Source organism: Bos mutus, chromosome 23 (assembly GCF_027580195.1).
Source record: "Bos mutus isolate GX-2022 chromosome 23, NWIPB_WYAK_1.1, whole genome shotgun sequence".
Classification (NCBI taxonomy): Eukaryota; Metazoa; Chordata; class Mammalia; order Artiodactyla; family Bovidae; genus Bos; species Bos mutus.
Window position 1 is genome coordinate 40,489,126 of NC_091639.1, and position 17,400 is coordinate 40,506,525.

The 17,400-nt window shown below is 52.2% G+C and overlaps 2 protein-coding genes across 3 annotated transcripts; both read right to left on the reverse strand.

The window, feature by feature from the left end:
* Window positions 1-3,141: 3,141 nt before the first annotated feature.
* On the reverse strand, window positions 3,142-5,672 carry RPL10A (ribosomal protein L10a). Its single transcript, XM_005910990.2, has 6 exons — window positions 5,594-5,672; window positions 5,164-5,238; window positions 5,003-5,083; window positions 4,498-4,646; window positions 3,650-3,822; window positions 3,142-3,344 (listed from the first exon to the last, which is right to left on the reverse strand). The coding sequence occupies exons 1-6, from the start codon at window positions 5,596-5,598 to the stop codon at window positions 3,174-3,176; spliced, it is 654 nt and encodes a 217-aa protein (XP_005911052.1). The 5' UTR covers window positions 5,599-5,672; the 3' UTR covers window positions 3,142-3,173.
* A 914-nt stretch (window positions 5,673-6,586) lies between these two features.
* FANCE (FA complementation group E) lies at window positions 6,587-15,724 on the reverse strand. 2 transcript variants are annotated; one of them, XM_070360741.1, is made up of 10 exons: window positions 15,288-15,724; window positions 13,409-14,024; window positions 12,763-12,807; window positions 12,405-12,473; window positions 11,971-12,114; window positions 11,220-11,343; window positions 10,914-10,992; window positions 9,484-9,550; window positions 8,229-8,354; window positions 6,587-7,130 (listed from the first exon to the last, which is right to left on the reverse strand). In XM_070360741.1, exons 1-10 carry the CDS (start codon window positions 15,536-15,538, stop codon window positions 7,029-7,031), a joined length of 1,623 nt encoding a protein of 540 aa, XP_070216842.1. In that variant the 5' UTR covers window positions 15,539-15,724; the 3' UTR covers window positions 6,587-7,028. The 2 variants fall into 2 exon arrangements, with proteins under 2 accessions (XP_070216842.1, XP_070216843.1); XM_070360742.1 differs by lacking the exon at window positions 12,405-12,473.
* Window positions 15,725-17,400: the final 1,676 nt, after the last annotated feature.

Consider the following 17,400-nt stretch of genomic DNA (forward strand, 5'->3'; position numbering starts at 1 on the left):
TTCTGGGGGGCTCTCTATTTCCCTCTAGAACCAACACTAGCTTCTCAGGTGGCTCAGTGGTAAAGAATCCACCTGCCAATGCAAGAGACACGGCTTCAGTCTCTGGTTTGGGAAGATCCCCTGGAGAAGGAAATGGCAACCCATTCCAGTATTCTTACCTGGAGAATCCCATGGACAGAGGAACCTGGACGGCTACAGTCCATGGGGTCGCAAAAGAGTTGGACACAACTTAGTGACTAAACAATAACAGCAAATGCTGGAGAACTGGGGCCCCCAGATTTCTAAGTCAGGTGCACACTAGGCTTTAGTCTAGAGTCATCCTAGAGGCTGGGCTTGGCTAAGATAGCTGGGCTGTCGCTTATAATCAAATCAGTCTGCTTTCCCTTCCTGCCTCCCACTCTTTGCTCTCTAGTGTGGTGCTATGGGCCTCTGGAGGGCTTAATTTTTAAATCCAGGTGATGCAAATCAGTAATCCAGTAAGACTCAAATTTCCAAGAATTTCCAAAACCTACCCATAGAGTTTCCATAACTATTTTTATTAAGACTTGGCGCTTCTACCACAGGGGGCTTGGGTTAGATCCCTGGTGGGGATCCCCTGTGGGGAGCTAAAATCCCACACGCGGCACAGCAAGACAGAGTGGCTGGTGGGGAGGGGCGCGAGGGTGCAACTGATTCTCAAGGCACCTTGTTCTCCCCATGTATCACCATTGATGAAACAGCTGTCCTCAGGACGACCTCCCTTCCATCTGTCCTACAGCCAGCTGAGCCAGACAAGCAGGTATTTATGCGCCAGGTCTAGAACACACATGTACGTAGTTATGCCTAATTACCATTTTATAACCGCTGTTTGAGTACCAAGTGCCTGGCACTGTGCAAAGCACATCATGCTTTTAGTAGGTACCTTCTTCAGCTCCACTTTCAGATGAGCTTTCTGGACGAGGCTGGCTCAGTAGGTACCCATCGTTTCTGAGTGGTAGAGCTGGGATTCACTCAGGCAGTGGGGGCCTCAGCCCAGTCTGGTCTCGCACCCCACAAATTATATGCAGCTGGTCACAGGAACCTCCTCTGGGAAACCCTAGCTTTGCTGTGATGCTGCTCATGACAGCACAGCTGCTGGCACAGTTGGTCTCCCAGAAGTGATTTGCTTTCATCTCACAGGCTGTGATCCTTCTCTCAGAATTGGCCACCGAAGGTGCACTTGGGGCCCGCCTTATGGAGGCTTGCTGCTGCTGCTGCCGCCAAGTCGCTTCAGTCATGTCCGACTCTGTGCGATCCCATAGACAGCCTCCTACCAGGCTCCTCTGTCCCTGGGATTCTCCAGGAGAGAACACTGGAGTGGGTTGCCATTTCCTTCTCCAATACGGGAGGCTTGCTGGCCTTCACCTAATCCCTCTCATACCTTTTGCTATCAGTTCAGTTCAGTCGCTCAGTCGTGTCCGACTCTTTGCGACCCCATGAATTGCAGCACACCAGGCCTCCCTGTCCATCACCAACTACTGGAGTTCACTCAGACTCACGTCCATCGAGTCAGTGATGCCATCCAGCCATCTCATCCTCTGTCGTCCCCTTCTCCTCCTGCCCCCAATCCCTCCCAGCGTCAGAGTCTTTTCCAATGAGTCAACTCTTCGCATGAGGTGGCCAAAGTACTGGAGTTTCAGCTTTAGCATCATTCCTTCCAAAGAAATCCCAGGGCTGATCTCCTTCAGAATGGACTGGTCAGAGCTCCTTGCAGTCCAAGGGACTCTCAAGAGTCTTCTCCAACACCACAGTTCAAAAGCATCAATTCTTTGGTGCTCAGCCTTCTTCACAGTCCTCACATCCATACATGACCACAGGAAAAACCATAGCCTTGACTAGACGGACCTTAGTTGGCAATGTAATGTCTCTGCTTTTCTATATGCTATCTATGTTGGTCATAACTTTTCTTCCAAGGAGTAAGCGTCTTTTAATTTCATGGCTGCAATCACCATCTGCAGTAATTTTGGAGCCCCAAAAAATAAAGTCTGACACTGTTTCCCCTTCTATTTCCCATGAAGTGATGGGACCAGATGCCACGATCTTCGTTTTCTGAAACGTTTTCCTTTTGCTATACTTACCTTTATAAGAGACAGGACAGAAAATGTAGTCACTTGTGAACTATCTTTCATACTCTATTCCTCTAGTTACCAAATCATAAATTTTCCCCGTGTTGCCTTTTTTCTTTGGATAACAAAAACCACACAGCTTCAGAAAATCCCCTAAATCACTTAACTCCCAGCTTTCAGTGGGAGTTAACTTTACAAGCTTTAGTTTGCTCCCATTTTCCTTGAGTTGGCCAAAGTTTGTTCTGTTAGTCACTGTCCAACTCTGAGACCCCATAGACTGTAGCCTCCCAGGCTCTTCCGTCCATGGGATTTTCCAGGCAAGAATGCTGGAGTGGGTTGCCATTTCCTTCTCCAGGGGATCTTCCTGATCCAGGCATTGCAGTAAGATTCTTTACCATCTGAGTTACAGGGAACTCCTTTTTTTCTGTGCCAGCTTACAAGACCCAAAGTGAACCTTTTGGCCAAACCTATACTAGGAATAAAACTTTTTCCTTTCAGTGAAATTGAACTCGTCGGTTGTAGCCAGGTTTCCCCCCTCCACACCTACTGGCAACACTGCTAACAGGCCTAGGTGTTTTATCACTAACTGTATTACCAGAGGAGCAAGTCAGGACTATCACATTGAGAACCAAAATTAAATGCTCACCAGATGATTAGGTGTAATAGTTACAACCTAAGCCAAAATGACAAATCCCTTTGGTTAATACCCTGATGCTAGGAAAGACTGAGAGCAGAAGTGGGTGAGAGGAAGAGATGGTTGGATGGCATCACCGAATCAATGGCCATTAGTTTGAGCAAGCTCCAGGAGATGGTGAAGGACAGGGAAGCCTGGCATGCTGCAGTCCATGGGGTCTCAAAGGGTTTAGACATGACTTAGCCACTTAACACCTTGTACACAAGTAGATAAAGGTTGTTTTAAGAAGTTTCAGCATTACTCCATGATTTTGAGGGCAGAAAGGCCTTCTCTTGTTTGTACTAAATGGCTACCCATCACTGGCTCATCAGTGCAGGGTAGCAAAGCGCCTCCCTCCCTCCCCAAAGCCACAGAAGACACGGCTGATGGTTTAGTATGGTTTATTAAGCTGTGCCTTAGTACAGACGCTGGGGCTTGCCCATGGTGCTCTTAATGTACAAGGCCCTGACGTTCTGCCAATTTTTCTTGAGCAATGACACCAGGAAGTTGACAGCTAAGTGGATGTTGTACACAAGCTCATCATCTGTCATCTTCACGTGGCCAACAGCCACTGCCAGACACAGCACCTGTGAGGAGAAGGTCAAATCAGGTTGGTGGCCTGATTCAAAGAAACCAACTGTGGAGAGTGGGCTCATCTACAAGCCAGATGGCCCATTCTACCCCCTTCCAGTTCCCTAATAAGCAGTGCTTTGCCCTCAGACCTAGAAGACCAGAGCTATTTGAAAACCTTCAATCCTGTAAGTGACTGTCACAAGTCCCAAGAATCCACAGAAATGCAAACCAGGGCTTCCACACAGAGAATGTGGGTAAACTGCAAGGCCCTGCCACCATCACCACTGTTTAATCTGTGCAACCAGCCAGACCACCTCACCTTCTTCATCTGGAACTTGATCGTGGACTTCACTTCATCAACTTTGGCCACCATGTTCTCATTGTGGGTCAGCAAGGAAGGGAACTTGCCAGCCTTGTTCAGGCCTGGGCCCAGGATTCGGGGGATCTGCTTGATCAGAGACTCTGAAGCCAAAAAGGCATCATATTTCTTGGCTGGTAGAGAGAAAAAGCCATTAGGACCTGGCCCCTCAAGACAACTCTCAACAGAGCTCTGTGACCCAACCACAGAAGTGGCCTCCATCAGCACTCTACCCTTTCCACAGCTACCAAGTCTTCTGCATCCTCTCCTCAGGGCAGTAGGAGCTCCATCCTCTGGACTTTTACTGGCCAAATATCCACATGAAACCAGGTGGCAGAAGTCCACACTGACTCACAATCCATGTTGCAATGAAAAAGGCTCACTCTAATTAAGACTGCTTGGTTTCAAATCCCACCTTCCTACTTTCTAGTCACCCAACTGAAGAACCTGTTCATCTGTAAAACACTCCAATCATAGAGCATAAAGATTAAAATGAAACAATAGGAGCTCTAAATAGAAATTCCAACGCAGAAGGCACTAGCACCTAACCTGTCAATTTGACAGAGCTCACCTGCTTAGCAAAGAACCACTACCTGGCCTTGTTCCCTTAAAAATAACCCTCAAAGCAAAAAAATTAATTTTTCACATGGCTAAGTTTCAATTTCCAGTTGGCCAAGCACAGCAGATGCTTGGTCATGACTCTACCCCTTCATTTTAAAATCCGAATAGCAGCAATACCCCTATGTTCTACCACTCCCAAGAGATCTGCAATCACTGTACCCCACCTATTTACCACACCAGGCACTCACCCAGCTTCTTGACCAGTTTCTTATTCTTGTTGAGTTTTTTCAGCGCCTCGATGTCCATGTGGGGGATATCCACAGCCTTGGCCTCATCACAATGCTGCTGGTCCCCCAAGACACACACGGAGAACTTGGGGCGGGGAGTGGACTTAAGCCTGCATTTTGGGGGGGACAGGATAGGTCACATCCAGCCCTAAGCTACCGAGGCTGAAGGTGAAAGGGTCTGGGACCACTGAGCCTTACCCAGAGCCGTCCACATTCACCAACAGCTAGTCTGGCTTCTCAAACTAGCCGGCGGGCTCGGCCAAAGCCTCCCCACGCCTCCCCTTTTCTTTTAAGACCCAGGGTGGGGGTCCGTCCAGCCACGTCTGCCCGGAGCAGGGGGTCTGAACTACCCGGGCACTTCAGTGCCGCACGCGCCCGGCCGCCTCGAGCTCCACTGGAGCCACAAGGGAGGAGACAGGGCAGCGCGGGGGCACTGAGGGCTGGGTGGGATCGGAACGGTGCCAACCTGACGGTGCCCGAGAAGCGTTTGTCCTTCTGAGGGTCATAGTTCTTCAGGCTGATCTGAAGCTCCACCGTCTCCAAAAACCTTAAAAAAAAAGTTAACGAAGTTATAACAAGCCTCCAGCGGCTTTCCCCAAAGCGGCTCTCCCCGAGGCCGGCGCTTACTTTCTGCGCTTGCGCTGATTCCCGTGCAGGACTTCCCGCACCGCCTCGTAGAGGGTGTCGCGGGAGACTTTGCTGCTGCAAGAAACAAGCAAGACAAGCGGTCAGAGCCCGGGAGCCGGGCACCAACCCCCGGGGGTGTCAGAAGCCTCGAGCGCGGGGGCTGCCTAGAGATTACTCCCCGGGGGTTTCTGGACACCCAAGTGGAGCGACTCGGGCCCAAGGACCAACCCCGGGCAAGAGAGACCCTACTGGAGACCGGCCTTGGCGCGCCAACTCGAACGCCAGGCCCGCAGGCCGAAGCCTGACAAGAAATGCCCCTCAACGAAGCAGGGGCAAGAACTCCCGGGGCTTCTGCCCGCAATGTTTCCTTCCCCACGAGGGCGTCCAGAGGCGCGGATGAACGTGGATAGCACGACTAAGCAACACCAACCTCATAGTTCCCTACGCCGCGATAACCGGAAAAGAGAGAAATGCCGCTCGCGCATGCGCCCAAATAGGATCCTTGTTCTCGCGAGAGATGTCTGTTCCCGCGGCTTTTCTCCTGAGTGTAGTCAGTCTGGTGGCTCAATCCCGGGGAGCGCCGCCACCTGCGGCCACTGAGGGGCGCCACCGACGTGCCTTGTACCGCTAGACTCGCTTGGGAAGACCCCAGCCGCGCCCCGTGGCACCAGACTCTGCCAGGCCCTTAGGGAAGAGGCTAGGGCCAGGGATCGAACCGCAGTAGTCACACTGCTGGGCATCGCACCCTTGACAGCCGCTGAGAGGATGCAGACAGACCCCCCACCATTTTTGTCTCTTAGACCTCCGGCGCGCACTTCCTCCTGCCTTGCGAACCTGTTTCACGTCTCAAAAGCAGACTTTACTAAAAGTTTCTTTCTTGGCCGCTCAGAGCCTGCAGCGGGGAGGCCTCAAGGAAGGTTTTGTGATGAACTTACACCTTACAGTTGATTCAGGAACATCTATAGGTTGTTTACTGTGAGCAAGGCGCCTCGCTAAGTGCTGTGGGAATATAGAGATGTAGGACAGACGCGCCCACATACTGCACACTCTCTGCCTCTTCTGTCCAGCAGACTGCTCACCTTAACCCCAGGAGCTCTTCAGATCCCTCCCCAAAGGCCATCATCTGCCCCAAAGCCTTCCCCAACTCCAGGCTGAGTCACTCCCGCCCTCAAGCCCTCTCCCGCAGTGTGGCATGCCCAGTCTCACCCTCTCCACAGACCGCTCTGACAGGGCTCAGGTGCGTGGTATCACACGTGATCTGGCCCACAGAATGTGAATGAACCTCAGAACTCTACCACCCGGCCCACAAGGAGAAAGATGCCCCCTGTCACTAAGCAGGGTGGGGCAGGGGGTGGGGGGTGGTGTGGGCTGGTTTCACAAATAACAAGAGTTAGTAGGAAGACAGGCACTGCTTCTAATAAGACATTATTGAACCTCTCTCTTTTTTTTTAATGAAATACCATTGATAAATTATTCAAGTCAGAAACAAGAACACAGAGGATCATCACATATACACTTGAGCACAGGAGATCTGTGCTGAGCACATGTCCCTGGGGCTCCCGGAGTGTCATCGTTGTCCACTCTGGGTCTGCTATGACCCTGCTGAGGCCTATCTTAACGGTGTCTGTCCCCAGAAGTGACAAGGAGGGAGCCCAGGGTCAGGAGCCCTCGGTAATGCAGATCATGTAGCCCCAGTCCCTTCCTGCCAGCCCCTCTGCAGCCTGGAGCAGGGAGGCAGTTGATCCCTGGGATGGCCAGGTTCAGCCCTGACCCCCAGGCAAGAGGCAGGGTGAGGAGCTGAGGGCAGAAGTGTCCCTCAGGAAGTCGGTGAGGGAGCTTCGGGAGGGTGGTCCTCTGGTGGACAGTCAGGGGGTCAGATGTCTCAGAGCAGCCTGCAGGGACTTCCTCAGGAAAGTGGTGTTGAGTTCCACAGCTGCAGCCAGGCCCAGCCTCTGGGGCTCAGTGATCTGGAGAGAAGGATGAATCGTATCAGGACTCCAGCAGCTGATCCCTCCTCTCCCCTATCCTGCCCCTGGGCTCTGTTAGTTAGAAGAGAGAAATCCAGGACCCAAGGATGATTGGAGATGACTCCCTGAGAAATCTAACTTCCATTAGATGCTACCATGACCAGGAGATGCTCATCTATAAAGTGGAGCCAATAATAGTATCTTCTCATAGGACTAGTTCTCACACGACTAGTACCAAGTTCACATATATAAAGGGCTTAGAAGGATGCCTGGAACATAGCAGGGGCTACAAGTATCAGCTTAGTCTTTTAGCTCTCTAACCTTCTCTCCCACGACCATCCACTCCTGGGTTTTTAGGCCTCAGCTACAATGACCTACCTGCAGATCCCCTCGGACATTCAGTGCTTACACAGTTTATTTGGCTGGAATGCCCTTTCCTCCACCTTGGCCTTTAACTACCACCCATCCTTTAAGAGTCAGGAAGCCTGTACCAATTTCCACGACAAACAAGGTTTAGTTGCCCCCTTTTCCTCTGCCATCAGATGCCCTGTGCTTACCTTCACCTGGCTGCTAACAGTTATTACAATGATCTGTTTATCATTTCTCTCCCCTCTCACCAGCCCAGTAGGTGCTGGTGCAGAGGTCATGTCCAGGACAGAAACTGTGATATTGTGATTGTTGATTCCTAATGCCTCAGAAAGCACCTGGCCTACAGCAGTGTTGGCTGGATGAACGAACTCCTAAGCAGCCTCACTCCCCTATTCTTGGACTTGAACTTGTGGTTTCCCTGTTACACTCAGGGTTTTCTCCCTGGCGAACAACAAACACCCTCGTGGCAGGATCAAGCAGCAGAAACTGCCCTTGTGTGTGTTTAGTTGCTCAGTTGTGTCTGACTCTGCGACCCCATGGGCTGCAGCCTGCCAGGCTCCTCTGTCCATGGGATTCTCCAAGCAGGAATACTGGAGTGGGTTGCCATGCCCTGCTCCAGGGGATCTTCCCAACTCAGGGATCAAACCCAGGTCTCCTTCATTGCAGGCAGATTCTTTACCAACTGAGCCACCAGGGAAGCCCCATACTTGTGGCCCTACCAGTACTCACGTTGGCCTGATACTTGGTCATCACTGTCAGCAGGAGCTTGGCATAGGCCATGGATGTGGTGGCCACTGGCCCCTCTTTACAGAGTTTCTCCATCAACACACTGAACTTCTCAGGGGGCATCTCCACCTGCACACATTAGGAGATGGGGCAATAGCACAAGAAAGGGCCCTGGATTCAATTCCCCAACTCTACCACTTCCTAAGCAAGTGACCCTCAACCAAACTGAGCTTCAGGTCACTCAACTAGACTGAGCCTCAGCTTCCACATCTGTAAAACGGGGCTCATAATACTGAACTCTGAGGACTTTGAAAGTGATTTAATGTTATTATGCAGATAAAGCCTGGCACACAGGGCTCAGAAAAGCGGTAGTCACTGCTGCACAGGCTCAGATTAGGAGCAAGGGGAGGCTGAGGATCTTTAGCCTGGCATAGTGGTTGAAGATAAAAGGAGAGAGTGGTCCCAAGGGAGTCCTGCCTGCATAATAACAACAGCTCTTCATAATCATAACTTAATAAACACTTATTAGGCACTAGGTACCGTTCCGGACATGCTACCCCAATTATACCACTTAAATCTCACCCCAGTTTTACATGGTAGGTACCATCATCACCCCCCTTTTGCCGATGAGGAAAATGAGGCATAAAGAGGCTAACTACTTGCATTATAAACCAATGAGACAGATTCATGTACTGGTATATGGAAAAACTGCCAAAATTCCTGTTAGATGGAAAAAGCAAAGCACAGGGCACTCTGTGTTACAGCTTAGAGCTCGGTGTGTTACAACCTATGTAAAAAGCAGGGGAAGAGTAAATTTCAACATGTGTCCTTGTATTTATACAGCGTCTCTGGGAGGGTTCCACTGTGACTAGTAACACCGATTAGCCCTGGGGAGGGGAATCTGGGTGGCTGGGAGGAATTTTTTCACTATGTCCTTGTAAGGATACAGTTCAAAAGTGGAAACATATGACTCTATTACCTATTCAAAAATAAATTAAATTTACACATACACATCAATAAGTCCCTCCTCCAGGCCACACAGCCAGCAAGAGGCACAGCTGGGATTCACCGTGCAGTCAGCTCTCTGCTCCTGGCCTTTCAAGCCCCAGGAGCCTCCTCCCAGTGTCACAGGCACCCTCCTGGAGGGCTGCCATCCTGCTTGCCCATTCTGTCACTGAAGTGGTCAGAAGCCCAGGAGCCCCACGCCCGCCCACAGCACAGCAGCGCTTCTTTGTCCATCCCAAGGCAGCCTGCTCACCTGCCGCTCCAGGAGTGACTGCAGCACCAAGAAAGTCTCCTCCTTCCAGGGCAGCTCCAAGATCTGTCTGCAAGCACAGGCCCCATTGAGGAAAGCTCAGCCTCCCACCAAGCCCGGGGATCTACTGCTCCTACCCCAAGGCAAGGCCCCGGGGACAGCTAAGATCCCCAGCCGCAGAGGAAGTAGTCAGGGCCCCTGATGCTGGCGGCCAGGTAGGAGCCGCTGCTGCAGTGCCGGGAAAGCCATGGCCCCAGACCCCTGGGAGCTGACAGTGGAGGCTTTGGCCGAGAGGTACAATGGTTCCCTGAAAAATGACCAAGAGTCGAGAGTGCATCCTGAGCAAAAAGGGGAGGGTGACCCAGGGAAGAGGATGATGACAATGATGGGTGAGGTGACACATGTGAGGCTTCTGAGAGAAGGCAAGCTGTCCCAGCAGAGCCCAGCCCTCGGTAAGGTCCACTCCAGCTGCACCTCCTGTCCTCAGCTTGTTGGGAAAGGCAGGATGTCATGTGGAAACAGTGTCCCTTCCCGGGTGCACAGACTTGGGTCTGAGGCCAGGCTTTTGCGCTCGCTGTAGCTCTGTGGCCTTTGGCCACCTCCCTCAGCCTCTCTGAGCTTCAGCTTTTCCATCTCTAAGGTGGCAGCAGCGCAGGACTGCACGCAGACTGAAGTAATGAATTGAAAGCACAGAGAAAGTCCTCGGAAACAGGTGGCTAGTGGTTTTTTGGAGATTGTCCCCTTCTCATTTGATACTTAGCATTTTACATTTCATGTTGATGTCCAATGGGGTCTCACCTACTCATTATTTCTACATGTCTGTATCTTAACTCCCCAATTTGATGCCCAAACTTAACACCAATTTTATGACAGTATTTGAGCACTTCCTAGGTGCCAAATATTGTGCTGAGGTCTTCATGTGCATTATCACACTTAATATCTAGAAAAACCCTACAGAGTTAATGTGTGGAAGCAGAGGCTCAGAGAGAGAGAACCACCTGATTAAACTTGCACATTTAAAGGCAAAGTTGAAAGATAAAAAAAATAAAAGGCAAGGTTGAGGTTTTCACCCATGTCCGTCTGACTCCTGAGCCAGTGCTCTGAACCACGATGTCATGTTCCAACTATGCTGAGAACTCAAGCACAGCAGCACCAGCCTCTTCTCCACATTCCCTGGGGCGCCTGGCACAGAAGTCTGGCCCCCTGGGCTGGGGAACGGACATGGTGTGGCAACTTACAAGGACCCACAGTGGTAAGGCACAAAGCCAGGCTCAGGTCAGTGAGAGCGGGCATCGGCTGTGCCACTGCCTGTATTTCAGACACTTTTGGGCACAGGGCCTGGTGCCCAGTCAGCTCCAATTCCAGAATGCCAAGAGCAGCCTGGCCAGGGGGAGGAGGTGTGGGTGGGGCCAGCAGAGGTGCCTGTCACTTACCCCAGCATTAGAACCTGCACATCTGGCTCCAGGGCCTTGTCCTTTGTAAGGCAACACAGTAACTCTGTTTGAGCTGGACCTGAGTGGGCGACAGCAGATGAGAGAAGTCTGGGAGAAGACAGCAGGAGAGGAGGGGGCTGGCAGGGAACAAAATGCCCAGCTCATTACAGGCGGCAGTGTCAGGGAAGCAACTGGTATCTTTACTCCTTGAATACCCAACTCCTGCCAGGACCACCCAGGGGAGGTGAAGGGTGCTGGGAAGAGAGAGGGCAGAGCTACCGGGCCTGCGGCCTGTTCTAAAATTACCTATTCCTGGGGCTTGGAGCACGGGGCCAAGGAGGGCTCTGCAGACGGCATAGGGATACTTGGTACAGAAGGAGGTCAGGGCAGTCGTGAGCAGGCGGGAGGCTGAGGAAGTCAGGGAGACAATCTACAGCCAACGGGGAGGAAACAATTAATTAATTGCTTCTTCCCTCCAACAAATGTTTATCAGACTCATTTCAGAAGCTTATACACCAGGCTTCCCCAGTGGCTCAGCGGTTAAAGAATCTGCCTGCAATGCAGGAGATGCGGCAGGAGGAGCTGCAGATTCTATCCCTGGATCAGGAAGATCCCCCGGGGAAGGAAATGGCAACCCACTCCAGTATTCTTGCCTGGAAAATCCCATGGACAGAAGAGCCTGGCGGGTACAGTCCATGGGATCACAAAGAGTCAGACAAGACTGAGCAACTAAATGCAAACGCATACATTACAGTGACAGAAAAGTCCTTTTATCCAGGACCCACATGGATCCACCCGTTGGAAAGCACACATAGCTCCCTTCCCCAGCTCCCATATCCCTTCAGCTTCTGTAAGGATCTGGGGCCCAAGAGGGATGAGTTAGATGCCCCGTAGGTAGATGGCCTAGGGGTCTATGCCCTTCCCTTGCCCCCAGGACCCAGGACAGGCCAGATGTGAGCCAGGCTGGGAACCCCGTCTGGCATCCTGCTGAGGGCTCAGACTCTCTCCCTGCGCCCCACCAGTCCCAGACCCTTCATGTGCGTCCCAGAGCACCTACCCGTCCAAGGAAGAGGCTCCTGGTCAGCACAGTGGCATTGCCCAGACTGAGGTCTGGTGACAGGGCCAGCAGCCAGGTGCAGAGCTGGAGGAGACCTGTGTCCAGGAGCTGCGGGAGCTGCAGCTGGGCACACAGCAGGTCCACCTGCCAAGGACGGGGGAGGGTCCCGGGACACTCAGCCTGTCTTGGCTGAACTGTCTCAAGCCAAGCAGGCAGAACAGGCGGGACCAGGACACCCCAGGGTAAGGTAAGATGGGAAAGCTGCCCTATGGGAACCAAGGGCTAAAAGAAACCACTGTGGGTGACCCCTGCCCCTGAGAGAACAAAAACCCAACCAAATCCCCTCTCCAAATTCCCACATGAGGCAGGGGAACAGAAATTTAAACGGAGACAGGGACCATGTCCTCGGGGCCAGCCAGGCTTTCTGGACTCACCTGGCCAGGACTGCACTCCTGGAGAAGCTGCAGCTCAACCGGTGGGGTGCCCTCCAGTCCTTCCAACCCCTGAGAGGGCGAATGCCATGTTAGGGCTGGCAGAGCCCTCAGTGACAAGTCAATTGGCAGAGTGGAGGGGTGAGGACCTCAGAAGGTGCTACTGGAGAGCTACTTGCCAGGGGTTAGAACAACATATGTGGGCCAAGAAAAGCCTTCACACGGATGGTGAGACCTTCATTTCCCACCCCCCACCCCCACTGAACAGCTGTGCCTCGCTGCACTGGGGCTTCCCTGGGCACCACTGGGGTCCAGGAAAGGGTGGAAGAAGGGCTGTAGGGAGCAAGGTAGGGCAAGTCACCTTCCCGAGGGTCTTGAGCAGCTGCTGCAGCCTGGGAACCTGGTCCTGCAGAGGAGAGCCCAGTCACTGCCAAGCCCCAACCCATGCAGCACGGCCTCCGGTCATGGCCATGGCCCCAGCCGGGTCCCAGCCCCCTTTGAGAGAAGGCCCTGGGTCAGTGGGAGCTAGCGGGCAAAGATGACTCAAGAGAGCCAGAACATGAAGCCTAAACTTTACAAAGTGCTTCAGAACTCAAACTAGACAAGGGCCCATGTAAATCCACCTGAACAGACTTGTCTTCTTTTCATCCATCCTGATGGGGCTAGACCAGGCCCTGGGCTGGGAGGTCAAGCTGGATGCTGGGACAACTCCCCATTTCCCATAAGGTGGGGCGGCAGGGGTAGCTCCAGAGCCTTTCCTATTCCCGGTACCCCTGATCTCACAAGACTGATTATTAGGTCAAGGGTTCCCACCTCCAGTCCCTCCCTTCCCTACCCTCTTCTCAGAAGCTTGTGGAGCAGAAACGACATTCCCTCAACCCCACCTCCTTCCCCTTGCTCTGCAGACTACAGTCATTCCAAAGGGGACAGTGTCCCAGCCAGCTTTTGCCCTGTATGAACCCTCCACTCCAAAAGATCACTCTAAAGCAGCCACCTCACCCTAGTACCTGGATAACTTTGGGCAACTCCAAACTCTCAGGTAGGCCCTTAGCATCCTTTAGACTCTGACCAGCCTCACTGGGCTCAGGTCCCATGACAGCCTGGTTTGTAATGGATGATGCACCTCCTCCATCAGCCAGGGATTCCAAAGATTCGTGTTCAGGTCTCTTCTCCTCATGACCTTCCTTTTCCAAACACCGGAGCCTTTTGGGGGCCCTCTCCCCCTCAGGACTGACAGGCTTTTCCTCTGGCTCCTTCCTGCGTTTCCCAGGCTGCTGGGAGTCCTTGTCCTCCTCCTGCCCTCCTTCTCCTTCAGAATCTTGAGTCGGGGGCAACTTCAACTTCCTGCCCCCTTGGCCCAGCCGCCTACACAGGCCTTGGAGCTGTCTCTGGCACCTTTCAGACAATGGGGACGCTCCATCAGTGGAGACGCCAGCACTCAGATCCCTTTGCAGAAATTCTCCAAGGGCCTGGAGCCAGGGATCAGGGTCAGGACTTGGATCCTGCCTCGCAACCTGCAGCACAGGGAGGAGCCTGCTTTCGGGCAGCGATGGCCAAACAGCCATGAGCAGGGACATCAGGTTTCTCCGGCATAACGGGGGCAATCGCAGCAGCAGTGGTTTCCTGGGTGGCAGAGGGAGGGCACCGTTAGGAGCATCTCGCTGAAAGGAACACAGGGCAGGCTGGCTAGAGTTAGAGGCTACATTGCGCCGGACAGAAGTGGGTGGGGAGTGCTGGAAGGCAGCACCTGAGGGTCAGTGTGGATGGAAGTGGAGACAACATGGAAATCACTCAACAAGCGAGCATCTATTCTACACTACACTAGACCCTGCTCTTTGACATCTCCTATTTCAGCTCAAAAATTGGAACCTACCCTGTAATCCATCACTTCATGGCAAATAGATGGGGAAACAATGGAAATAGTGACAGACTTTATTTTCTTGGGCTCCAAATCACTGCAGATGGTGATTGCAGCCATGAAATTAAGATGCTTACTCCTTGGAAGAAAAGCTATGACCAACCTAGACAGCATATTAAAAAGCAGAAATATTACTTTGCCAACAAAAGTCCGTCTAGTCAAAGCTATGGTTTTTCCAGTAGTCATGTATGGATGTGAGAGCTGGACTATAAAGAAAGCTGAGCGCTGAAGAATTGATGCTTTTGAACTGTGGTGTTGGAGAAGACTCTTGAGAGTTCCTTGGACTACAGATAGATCCAACCAGGCAATCCTAAAGGAAATCAGTTCTGAACATTCATTGGAAGGACTGATGCTGAAGCTGAAACTCCAATACTTTGGGCCACCTGATGCGAAGAGCTGATTCATTTGAAAAGACCCTGATGTTGGGAAAGATTGAAGGTGGGAGAAGGGGACGACATAGAATGAAATGGTTGGATGGCATCACCAACTCAATGGACATGAGTTTGAGTACACTCCAGGAGTTGGTGATGGACAGGGAGGCCTGGCATGATGCAGTTCATGGGGTCGCAAAAAGTTGGACCAACTGTGACTGAACTGAACCCTGTAACAGATCCATACCTGTTTTATGTAAACAAGAAAAAAAAAAGACCTTTCTGAAATTTTATGTAAAAATGATACTCCAGAACGCTGAGTAATGCTTAGTCTGCAGCCCTGTGCTCCCCTCGGCAGTCCCTGTAACTCACAGGGGTCACCACCCTTCACGCTTCTGAACCTCTCAGTACGTGACTCTGCTATTTGTCATCACACACAAAGACACTTGGGCTATGTGAGGCAGGAAAGAAACCTTTTATTTGTGTGTGGGGATTAAAAACACATCTAGAGCAGCGGGTAGCGCCAGCTCCTGCTTCACACGACCCTAGAGGATGAGGGCACCGACAGGGCCGGAGGAACGCGGGCGGACGACTTACAGCTCCAGGCGACAGTCCGGGCCCTCCACGACGGGCTCCTCCCGGCACAGCGCCTCGAGGACGCCGCCCCAGGCAAAGGGCTCCCCACCGCGGCCGCTCAGTGTCCGCAGCACGCCTAGACCACGCCGCGCCCCGTCGGGCCCGGCCTGCAGCGCCTGCAGCAGGAGGCGGCCAGGGGCCTCCAGCCGAGCCCAGGGCGCCGCCGGCTCTGCGTCCTCAGCCCGAGCGGTCTCAGCCTCCAAGGCCTCCATGCCCAGGATCGGGGAGTCGCGCCGCCCCGCGGTCCGGCTTCGGGCCTCAGCTCCGGGGCCTGGGAAAAGGGAGGCTGAGGACAGCGCCGCTCCAGCCAAGTTCCCTCCTCAGCTCACGGGGACGCCCGACCAGCGCGCGGAACTCGAGCGGTCAGCAAAGAAGCGGGAGGTGCGGCTAGGGGCGGGGCGCGGGGGAAAGCCGGAAGGGGCGGGGCCGGGATGCGCCGGGCCGGAAGCAGGAACCGAGCAGGGGAGGGGGCAAAGGCCGACTGCCGGTCTGCTGATGGGGCGGGGCCAGAGTTGGGGCGGGGCTACAGAGAAACAGGCTTGTAGGCGGGGTCATGCAAGAGATTGGGTGGGACAGGGCTTGATGGAGGAGCGGGTCCTTACCTTCCTTCAGGTAAGCGATGAGGGCGGAGGTACAGAACAGATATCAGGGTTAGTTGTATTCAATACTTCTGAATCCAGACCTATTTTATTTAAACTGACGCCCATGTTGCTTGTAGATCTTGGGCTTTGGCATAGGATTTGATCATAAAACACCGTAACGTCACCTCTTCCACAGGCCATCAGCTGCTATCATTTGAGTTTCAGCCATCTCCAGAAATATTTGATGTATAAGTACACCAGAGAATGGGAGTTGCAGTAAAATCCAATGTTATCTATATAGCAAAAAGTCTAGCTACTGTAATCTTCCTCTCAGAGATCAAGAAGTGTCCTTGCTGTGGTTGTTTATAAAGGACCAAGAGAGCCTCCATTTCCCAGTGTTTCAGCTTAGGGAAATCTGCTGGAGGAGGCAAGTCTTCCCGCGAAGGGAGGGATCATAGCAGAGGATGGAAATAAAGGCAGAGGGGAGAAGAGCCCCACAGGACCCCCATAAAGCCTCCTTTGGGTGCCAGCTTGTATTTCTGTCTTCCCAGCTTCTGCTGCCATGCATACATCCATTCGATCAATAAGCCTTTTACTGATCACCTAGGGCTAAGGATACAGGGAACAAAATAAAGACCCTTGCCCTTTTTGTTGCTGACACTCAAGTGAGGAAACAGACAACTGAATATGTAAACAATAGAATGACTGTTTGTGATAGGAGGGAACAGAGATAGAGTGAGATAGTTTTAAATAGGTGGTCAGGCAAGCTGAATCTAAAGGAGGTAAGGGAGGAAGCCAGTCTATGAGGAGACCATTCTGGGAAGAAGGTTATGGTTAGGCTTTGAGCAGAAGCCTGGCTGGAGCTGAGTGCACCTGCTGGAGAAAAATAGATGAGATTGAAAAGATAACCAGACCAGATTTTGTGAGGCCGTGAGGTCCCAGAGGGAAACTTGTCTTTTACTCTGAATAGTATGGGAAGCCATAGGCATATTTTGAGCTGTATCTGATTTCCATTAGAGTCAGTTTTATAATTTTTTCCAAAATGATTTCAAGGGAGCTATTGGATAGGACTGGACTTCCCAGGTGACTCAGTGGTAAAGAATTCACCTGCCAAGTGTCTGGGCACATCCACTGGAGGAGGAAATGGCAACCTACTCCAGTATTCGTGCCTGGGAAATCCCATAGACAGAGGAGCCTGGAGAGCTACAATGCATGGGATCACAAAGAGCTGGACACGACTGAAGCGACTGAACAATACTGGAAAGGAATAAGGAGGATTTCTTAGATAGTGCCTGCTTTGCAAAGGCCAAAATAGTAGGAAAGAAATTTCTTCCAGGAACCTCTCTCTCAGGCTATCAGTTCTAACTTCATAGGAGATGTTTTTGATCTTCTAATGACGTTGGGGGCAAGGAGTTGGGGAGGCCCTGATAAGTAGTGGGCAGGGCCAAGAATGCTAAACCACCTTCAATGCTTTCCCCACCCTCAACAAACAA

Excerpts from the sequence above, each read along its gene's own strand:
- FANCE (XM_070360741.1), bottom strand. The coding sequence starts at position 15,538 with ATGGAGGCCTTGGAGGCTGAGACCGCTCGGGCTGAGGACGCAGAGCCG. Across the intron at positions 14,025-15,287 it reads CCGGACTGTCGCCTGGAGCT|GAAACCACTGCTGCTGCGAT; the intron begins GTAAGTCGTCCG and ends TCTGCCACCCAG. Across the intron at positions 9,551-10,913 it reads GTGCAGGTTCTAATGCTGGG|ACAGATCTTGGAGCTGCCCT; the intron begins GTAAGTGACAGG and ends CTGTGCTTGCAG.
- RPL10A (XM_005910990.2), bottom strand. Across the intron at positions 5,084-5,163 it reads AATCAGCGCAAGCGCAGAAA|GTTTTTGGAGACGGTGGAGC; the intron begins GTAAGCGCCGGC and ends TTTTTTTTTAAG. Across the intron at positions 4,647-5,002 it reads CGCTTCTCGGGCACCGTCAG|GCTTAAGTCCACTCCCCGCC; the intron begins GTTGGCACCGTT and ends CCCAAAATGCAG.